The sequence below is a fragment of the Tympanuchus pallidicinctus genome, unplaced genomic scaffold (genome assembly GCF_026119805.1).
Source record: "Tympanuchus pallidicinctus isolate F22 unplaced genomic scaffold, pur_lepc_1.0 scaffold1, whole genome shotgun sequence".
Lineage (NCBI taxonomy): Eukaryota > Metazoa > Chordata > Aves > Galliformes > Phasianidae > Tympanuchus > Tympanuchus pallidicinctus.
In genome coordinates, this window is record NW_026294618.1 from 32,632,912 (window position 1) to 32,643,240 (window position 10,329).

A 10,329-nucleotide genomic window follows, 5' to 3' on the forward strand; every position below is an offset into this window, starting at 1 on the left:
TTATTCTGAAAAAGAACTCTATAATTTTAACATACTCCCAGTAGGATATAGTGAACTTTGTACTTTAGTCTTTATATTCCCTTTATATTCCCTTTATATTCACATATACAAAGATGTGCATTTACTACTTCAATCTTCCAAACTTCGACACGCTTTCAAGTTTCATAACAATTTTTAAATCTGGCAGTATAACCAATCACATAGGACAACTATGATAACAGATAACAAGAGAATCTCATAATATTCAGTGACTGTATGATAAAGTGATGAGGTAAATTCAATTTTGATAAGGGAAAAATAATGCACACAAGAACTATTCCTAATTACATATACAAAATATTACACTGTAAAATGACTAACTGTTACAGTCAGAAAGATTAGTAGTGCAGTGGAAAGACAATACAGAAGTGGAATAGCAAAAGGGACGAACACGAAAGGAATGCTCACCCATCTCTGAGGATCTAGGCTCACGGGGAAAAAATCCACAAGGGAGAGATCTCCAACCAGAGATCCTTCCCCAGAGCAGTCAGCCCTTAAATGGGGGGGGGGGGGGGGGGGGGGGGGGGAGGTGGTTATAAGAGAGGTGCAGCCATGCTCCACCCCTTCCAGTCACACAGCTGAGTTGCTTTCACTTGTGCTCCCAGGGCTGACAGGGTCCTTTCCCCAGGCAATCTTTCAGTGGTTCAGGATGTGACTCAACAGCTCCCACACACTACCATCACTCAGTAGAAAGTTTTAACCACTGTGGACAGGATTGTAGGAATGAACAGTTTAATGTTCAGCAAAGTAGAAAAGGTCTATAGAGTATGCAGAATTACTAGGAAAGAACTACAGAACACAATGTATTATGGTATTTCAGAAAGGTGGTGTGGATACAGCTCTATTCTAGTAATTCCAGACTTTACATTTAAACTCATTATCAGTAGATGGATACAAGCAAGCACAACTCCTACTTTAACACAAACTCCAGAATTGGTTCTATGTGAGATTATCAGCCTGGCTGTAGCACAGTACAACTCTGATCTGGAATTAAGATGTGTAGGCAAACACAGACGCTCCTGAGTTAAAAAAACCTTTCCGCAACTAAAAATTCTGGAACCTCATGAGAAGACCTCTAAATTGTCTTTGTACAAATACTTTCATAATTGTTAACTCAATACACAGTGCATAAAAATACCAATGTGTAGTTGAACAACTACTGCCTTTCAGGCTTGGTAAAGTCCAAACAAGTCACAACCAACTTAAGAAATCCTACCGCAGGATTTGCCTACATAAGACTGCCTAAACTTAGAGCAAATTAAATTAGAGTATTTCCACTCTGCATTTATCTGTTTCTGCAGCCTAAGAGATGTCTGCAGTTCCCATACATTCCAACTGGAGAGAATATGGTTTATGTTCATTGCCACCACCATAGTCCTCAAATTTTAAAATGTGTGATGCAAGGCAGTTCTCACAGACTACTATCCAGATCACAAATTGGTAAATGGTAGCCTACCACATTACAGAATTAAAAAAAAAAAAAGTTGAATAAAATACATCCTATCGTCTTAGTATAGTCTCAGGTACACTTTTCATCTTCTGAAGGAAAATGCTGAGGTATGTCTATTACAGATTGTCTTCAGAACCTAGATGATGGGCTTCCAGATTATGAAGATATCCAAGCCTAATTATCCTTGTCACCATTAAAAAATACATTATTATTTGATTCATTCTGATTCAGAGGCCATGGAAGAGGTGATGAAGGAGTAAAATACATACATTGGGCCAATTTTTCAGTAGGTACCTCTTACTGCAATGACAGGGAAACTTACACATGGGAGACAAATGAATTACAAGCACCAGTCTGGACCATTAAGTTACACTTACTCCAAAGCACGTGCTCAAACAGCAGATGACAGCAAAAATTAAAAGAATTTAGATGATAGTAGCTAGCTAACCAGGAGTTACTAATGAAATGCTACAGAAGAAAGAGAAAAAATGATTTCTGAATGTATAAACAATTGAATCGTTGATAAAAGCACTGCAACAATGGCAGGGCAGCAAAGTCCTATGCAGCAAATGAGGACAACCCAAACGCAGCAGTCACAGGATAGAGAAACAAAGAAAAAAATAAACTGCTTACCTTTAGAAGACCTCAGGCAGGCAGGGATCTCCAGCAAGATAACCTCATTTCCACTGCCAGCCCTTACATGAGGTCTGAGAACAGGTGGATCCTGGCTCCACCCCTTCTGGTCATTCAGGTGCATTGTATGCACCTGAGCACCCCTGAGTTGACCCTGCCTTCCTAGCAGGTGCTCAATCACTGCTTCAGGACATGACTTAGCATTTCCACTACAAGGATAATATAGAGAATTTAATTCTCCAGAATTAGTAACATGATTACTGATAAAATGCATCTATAGAGAGTGTTGAAAATAATTGGAAAACTTACAAAAATATTTTCCAGAAAATAAATAGACAGGAAAAGAGATAAAGAGTTACAATTCTTACTGTGTTTAATTTAATAAGTAGGCAGCAAAGATTCAGGTTGATTAACCACTGAAACAGTTTACCAAAGAATGATAAAGTTGCCTTCATTTGACTATTAAATCAGTACTTGACATCTTTCTCCAAGTCATGCTATAGCTCAAACAGAAATGAAGGATTTGATGCTGGGAATGTCTGGCAAGAGTTCTCTGATCTGTACTATGCAAATACTAAAATGAACAGAAAGGACTGTTCCAGCTTCCCAAAAACAAGGAAGTGGCCCACAGGATCTGAACTCATGATGATAAAGTCCTAATCCTCTGCCCTCTCTATTGAGGATGATACAAAAACTGCTCAGTAACCTGTATACAGCAGCACTTCCTTGAAAGCTACAACTCAGATGTTTTTTCCTGACTACGGTTACAGGTACTAGCTGAGAACTGTGCAGTACTGTACCTATAAAGCACCACTAACTCACCATAGCACACTTCAGCAGAAAAAGCAATACCTTTAGCAAGGCTAATTAAATCAATATATCTATTTGATAACTTGCAGCTGCTAGCAACCGGCAGATGGAGGTGGATCACCAGCCCAGTATTTTCAGCTTCTATTCCTAAAGATCCCTGATATGGCAACAGGGAAAAATATTTTCCCCAAAAGATACTATCAGGATGCTGCAGAACCATGTGACATTTAAATACTATGTTACACTGGAAGACTAATAGATGTGAGAAATATGTTTGCGATGGAAGGATGTTGTCTTGGTCCCACAGGAGGCAGGAAAAGATTGTTTAAGCATATCTAGTATATTCCTGCTACTATTTTGGTCATACGCAAGCACTTTCCGAAGAACTGCAATGCAATTAAAAAAGAACTTTCATACTGAGACAAATCGCAGTGGTATTCTCCAAAATGAGAACATTTATGCCAATAGCAATCTGTCTTGTTTCTATTCCTCTCATATTATGGAAGAATTTTCTGTTTCAGTATGAGGACTTTCTCCCTTATTAATCCAGCTTCTGCTTGATCTTATAGTTTTCTGCTCATTTCCTTGGCAACTGAGCGATGCTAGAAATACGAAAACATGGAAATTGGAATTCAGTGTAAGCCTGAAAGATGTAGAAAGAGGGATTTGACACAAACAAGGAAAGAATTCTCAAGTTCTAAACAAGAAAGCCAATCCGAAGATTCATCACACTAAATTAGTATTGTAAGTTTCTGACAGAAAATAGCCTCCTCTCTCATTCAAAGTTCTGTTATTGTTCTGGTGACCCATATCTCAGTAATATTTCTGTCCTGTATCTTTTTTATTATGTTTCTGCCTCAAAGGCAGCATTTCCCTGTCAAACATTTCTTTGATTGATTTTAAAAGTATGCTGGGCAGACTGCTCCTCCTTCTCTGGGCTGCAGTATGAATTCCATAGACACTGCCTCTTCCCATCTTTGTTCCCATTGTTCCATGATCCCTTTTGAAAAAACTGAGATGTGAGATAATTAATTTTGGAGACCTCTGACAGAAGGCATTGTCCTCTTGGAAATTCAAAATCTTCTACTTATCCGCCTTCTTAAGAATACTTAGAATACATAACTTCAGTTGTCAACTCAAGAGCTAATCCAGATTAATCTGCTTCTCTCATGCTGAAATCCTTTCAGGATACCAATTGTTATATTCCCTTCCCCAAATTTTGTTTTTCAAAGAACAACGGAACAAGAAACCAGAGAGACCATAGCTTCAGGACTTGCAGATACAGACAGGAGGACAGAACTGTTCTCAAAACAGATGGCTCACTAGGATGCATCACACCATTGGCAACTGACCTGCTGAAATCCTGTCGATTTAAAAAGGAGATAATACAAATCCCTTATGATGGTAAACAGCAGCACTATATAAGAATCAGGGCCTCTGATGTTACTTTCAATAGATGAAGAATTTGCTGCAGGGAATCCGCATATCAGCTGTTACAGACACACAAGGCAGTAACAGTTTCCAAAATTGCTGAAGAACTTTAAACTATTAGGTTTAATACACAGTATGGGACTGATCTGCAGGATAAGTGTTAACACAAATACAGACAAACTGTACATTAACAGAAAAGATTTTATGGAAATGCAAGCTAAATTACTTGATGCTCTTTTGGTGGCAGAAGTAATTATTGCTCAAACTTTTATGAGTGCTGGATTTCCAAGACAAGTAAAGCAATCTATTTTATTTCCTCAACTCACTACTGAAACAATCAGCCTATAAACACTCTTTTTTCCTGAGCAACAACAAATTTTGATGTTTCTAAGCTAAATGGTAGCCCTATTCCTTCAGGCTCAGCTGATGGATATCTCCTCCTGGAACACTTTACAGAAGTCACCTTCAGCAGTTACAGTCCGGAGTGGCAGATCCTTTTTACCAGACAAAGAGCCCTCAAATAAGCTCAACATTCTTCTTTCATTCTTTCAGATATAGCTCCCTTATGCTGGCACACTTTCTGATTGTTTTAAATCTTACTAAAAATAAAACAAAACAAAACCTACACTTTCCTTTGATCATATTTATAGTTATGCATCCAGTCATATTTGGAGAAGAAAAGCAATGCTACTCTAGTTTTCTCCTTTTGCTTTGTTTCACTGTCCCTTGTAAAACACCTAACCAATCACAGTTACGATCCGAATAAATGTTGATGTTCTCCACTGAGGATATTTTTCTGGGGGGAAAAGGGAACACTTGGTTCCAGAACTACATTGTTAAATGGTTCATACCCAGGTCAGTGTCATGACATGGTGCATGTATTGTCTGGCTTCAATGCAGCTGAATGCCAACAACCCTCTTTGACCTTCAAAACACCCTTGTAATAAGTTAAATAAGCCAGTGATAAAAATGTGTTTCACAAGGAAAAAAAATTCAAATACATTCCCCTAAGAATTATTAAAACAAACTACTTTACCAAGGTAGAGTCATTCTGAGAAGTGTGATGATGTTCAGTCTCTGAGCTGCACTTGAGAGATTCAGGCACATATGATTCATTTCTTGAATTCAACAGGAGAAAAGTCTCTCCAAGAAAACAGTCATCATGCTGAGGGTGTAAAGTGCTTCTTGCAAAGGGATTAGGGTGACAACACCACTCTTCTACTAAAGCACTCCAGTTTTCACTTGGTAGAGGAAGAACTCTGAAAAATTTCCTAACAGAGAAAAAGAAATATTTTCATATATTATTCCCTAAGACACTCTAAGACACTAACAAAGAGACTGGAGTCCTTACAAGAAGGAAAAGAAAAAACTGTAGGACTTCCTCCAAACAGAGGTGCATGACTCTCCTTTCAGTCAAAGGTACTTTCTTTGGATGAATTCTGAGAAAGCAATGGCCAAGTATTTCCTGCCAAGTTTGTGATGAAGCTTTTCCCACGAGTGAATCTTCAACGATTATACAGCAGAATTTGGCATAACTTCCTTGTAAATAATCACATTGTAAAATTAAAACAGATGTACTCAGTCAAGAAAAATATAACAATAGAGATTATGCAGTTATTTTAATTACTGCAAAGTTTCCTTGCACCAAGCTTAATATATACAAGGAAACAAAGGAAAAACAAAAAAAAGTTGCCACAGAATGTCTTTCGAAGCCTCTCAAAGTCAGATATTAGACTTTGAAACAAAGCTAAATTGTGACAAAAATACCACAGTGTGTATCCATTAAAAAGAAAAAAGGATGAAACAATGAATTCTTAATTTAGATTCAGATTCACGTTTCAAAACACACAGACCAAAAAAAACCAACAGCAAAACAAAACCACCATCCAACCCACTAAATCAAATCCTCTTCTCCTGGGCTGCTATATGGACCAAGGTGTCTGCTACAGCCAATACCACACCTTGTGTTCTTCATCTATTTTGTTTTTAACTTCCTGTTTTGGTTACCTGCAGTGACTGAGGATTTTAAAAGCCAAACTTTTGAAGCATTGTTTTAAGTTGTAGAACACCCTCTGATAGCTGGAATAAATGCACGTGTATAAATATGCCATTATGCTCAGCAGTCAATACTTTCTGCTTGGAGTTCCCATAACCATTCTGTGGTCTCACCACACGTGATTTTATTAAGAATTTAAAAGCATTGATGAGTACTGTCCACACATTTACAATTGCTTTAATCTCTGTTTTCTAAGAAACTGCTGCATTGGGAAAAAATTCTGCCTCTTTACCAAAATAACAGATAATAGATTTAACTGCATGTTCTCCAACAATTTTCTACATGTGGTTTGTCACAATGTTTCGTTATCTGTCTAGTTTCTTGGAGTGTTTTACTTTTGCTCTCATATTTTGTCTGTTCTTACCCAAACTCCTCACACATCATTTCTTGATTCCACTCCTAGTTGAAAACTTGCAAATACAATCTCACTTTGCAAATCATCAGAGAACTAATGAGAATTAATGAGACAGCAATTAAACACCCTCCTTTTCTTGCATTTCAGAGACTGCTCTTTTCTGAAGATGCCTGTTTTCCCACTGCAGTTCGTTGTGCTTTCTGTATTGCCGACTAAGTCAAAGGAAAACTTTTGTATACAGACTTCCTTCTTTCTCGATCTGCAATACATTTCAAACTGTGCTTGCCCCATCTGCAGATGGAACCTGGAATAACTGGTATTCCTGCCCAGCTTTAGCATTATGACTAATGTCACCTTCTGGCACTATGCATCCCTGACTTCATTCTTTGTAGTTTTATGTATCATCAGCAGAGATATTATCAACGTTCAGATGGAGGTCTAAAGACTGATTATTCTTCCCAGTTGCATACAGTTAGTGCTAACACCTGGACTAACACTAAAAATGTTTTTTTTCCATTCCCTTGTACCATTCCTCATATTATAGCAACATAAAGGTGGTATTGCTCAGCAATACTTTTTAAAGTGTTGAAGAAGAAGGAAAAAAAAAAAAGATTACCTTAGGCTGCAGATCAGTGCTGTCCAATTTCTTTACATTACTCTTTCTTTACCCTCACAGCCTGGAGCTTTGTGAATTGCATCAAGATCTTGAATTTTTGCCAAACCAAAAGCAGTTATTCTGATCAGTGAGAAGTTTCTTAACAGGTTCCTCCCAACTAAGCTATACAGAAAGTGTAACTTTTCCACTTTATTTTAGCCTTTCACCATTCAGACTTGAAAAGCCTTATTCTAGATTCTGTTTCTAGAACTGGAAAAATGTTAACACTTAATTGAAATTAGCTTTCCAGGAAACAACAATAAAAAAAGAAGCCTGAAGTCTACCAGGTGCTGACTCCCTTAAAGCTGCCAAACACAATAATAAACTCTAGCCTGCAGATAAAACTTATAACCTTGATAACCAATAGCTAAGTTTCTGCTTTAAGGTAGTTATATAGCCAGAGAGAAATTAAGAGACACAGTCTCCTTCTGAAAGCATCTAATAATCCTAAACCTCCCTTTAGAAATGCTGTCTCAAAACAGAAGTCTAGGTGCTTAAGGTTTAAAAAGCTAAAAGTTAGGTACTAGTCTAAGACAGTTGCAGTAATGGGCTTCCTTGCTAAGGTGAGGATTCGGCCATAGAGATTCTTATAAAACTACATTATATAAACATCCTCTATCATCATTATTAGTTAATATTTAAGCAGCCAATCACATCATCCTATTTATTGAAAATGCCTCAAACAAAAAGTAAAGGAGTAAAAATAAGTATTAACACTTCAGTTCTAGAAAGGAAGAAAAGATAGGAGATTCAATGGGATTCTTTTAGGAGCAGCCATCTTTTTGGAAAAACCATCTTGACAGCTGTCAAGCTTGAAGCTACTAGTAAATGAAAAGTCCGATTAAAAGACTTCTACAATCAGTTTTTCAATACAATACTTGTGTAGTAAAGTTGCTCAGGCTTGGGGCTAATTAAATCAGTAATTTCTTAATAGTCAATTTCTAAATATTATTTTTTGCAACATTCAGCCCTTCATACATTACAACATCTTAGAGAATTATTTTATCTATGACCTACACTCATACTGTATGTATAACTGTAAGGAGAGAAAGAAAATACTCCAAATTCTTTGCAACTCTTAAAATTATGAGAAAAAAACAAAAATTTAACCACTTCCTCTAATGTAACGATAATGCGGAAGAAGCAGAGAGCATAACCCTTATGCCTGAAGAGTCATCAAGACTCCCAGAGGAGACAGACTAATCCAGTGGATCTCAGAAAACACTGAGGGAATAACAGAAAACTGAGCTGAAAACTCTCATCCAGTCCATTTCCCTGTCTCAAGAAAGGATTCACAACACTTAAACCACTCCAGACATACTTCTCTCATCTACTCTTCAAAGTGATAGAGGTTGCAGACTATCTCTAGTGGTAAAAAAAAAACAAACAAACAAGCTTTAGAATATGTTTTTTCATTTTAACCTAAAATCCTCTTGCTTCGCTAAATACCGTAACTACCACTGTTGCAGCAACTATGCACATACCAGACGACTCTTATGTCTCCTAGGAGACATCTAAACTAAATTCCATTTCTTTCAATTTCTTTAAAGATATCCTTTTCTAGATATCAGACTGATTTTACTACAGACATTTTTCAAGCAATGCACACTTTATTAAGCTCTCACATACACAGTTATTCAACTTCTCTTCAATCCCATCACCTGTGTTCTCATTAGCAAGGTCTCTGGACTACGCAGTGAACAACAAACAATTTTTATTTCTGAAAGTATTGTCTTTTTTGGAAGAGCAGGAGTGGTAAAACAGAAACTGACACACTGGCAGCTCCAACCTTCTATCCTTACCCGAGTCAATATAATTTAGAGATAACATTCAAGGGGGTCAAAGGTCTTCTGCAAGGAGAAATGTTTTACGTGTGATGTATTATAATGTCTTTTTTTTTTTTCTTTCTAAAAATTCAAATTATGTTACACTGTAGGATGTTGAACCAAAATATGTAAATTCCACGCATACGAATTTGGTGTGCTGAAATTCAGGAAAATACCCACTCCAAGATGAAAATATAAAAGATTTTTTCAAAGCAAATGCTTCTGACTAGAAATTATAAGTTTCATTACCCTATAAATCTATCAAAAGCTTATTGCAAGACTTTCTGATGAGACATTTCATCAGAGAAAGCCCAAAACCCTCCCCCCTTTATGTTCAGGATAACCATAAATCTGTACGTATGACAAAAAAAATAAATAAAAAAAATATTACTGATTTACATTTGCATTACCATTTTGAGTATTAGGAGTGACACAGACCATAAAACGCTGCAAGTATGTCAAATGTGTCTCTAACACTTTATACACATGCAGCTGAAGCTGTCAAAATTCTTCATCACAAGATCCAGAAAACGCAGCAGCTTTTTATTAAAATTCTCATTCACTCTGCAGACTACCTGGTCTCTTTCAAGGCTTTTGGCAAGGTCCCATGCAACATTCGTATCTCCAAATTGGAGATATGGGTTCAAACAGTGGATTAGTGGATAAGGAACTGACTAGGAAGTCACAGCCGGAGGGTTGTGGTCAATGGCTCTATGTCCAGGTGGAGGTCAGTCACAAGTCATGTCCCTCAGTGGGTCCATCTTGGGACCAGTAATCTTTAACATCTTTACTAGTGACATATATAATAAGACTGAGCAAGTCTGTGGATTGCACCTAGCTCAGAGATGCAGTTGTTACAACAGATGGAACAAATGCCACCCAAAGGGATCTGAATAAATTTGAAAGGTGGGCCCATGTGAACCTAATGAGGTTCAATAAGGCCAAGTGCAAGATGCTGTACTTGGGTTAGGGCAGTCCTAAATATCTATAAAAAACTGAAAGAACTCATTGAGAGCAGCCCTGTGGAGAAGGACTTTGGGGTCCTAGTAGATGAAAAACTTACCATGAGATGGT

At 37.3% G+C, this 10,329-nt stretch overlaps 1 protein-coding gene across 7 annotated transcripts in view; it reads right to left on the minus strand.

The window, feature by feature from the left end:
* UBE3D (ubiquitin protein ligase E3D) overlaps window positions 1–10,329 on the minus strand; it is a 75,869-nt gene that overhangs the window by 62,184 nt on the left and 3,356 nt on the right. For all 7 annotated transcript variants that reach the window (XR_008206705.1, XR_008206703.1, XR_008206706.1 and 4 more), the window contains exon 4: window positions 5,400–5,634. Coding sequence is in view for 4 of the 7 variants with exons in the window: in XM_052682811.1 (XP_052538771.1) it covers window positions 5,400–5,634 (235 nt within the window). In the remaining 3 variants the exon portion in view is untranslated. The remainder of the gene's footprint in view (window positions 1–5,399; window positions 5,635–10,329) is intronic.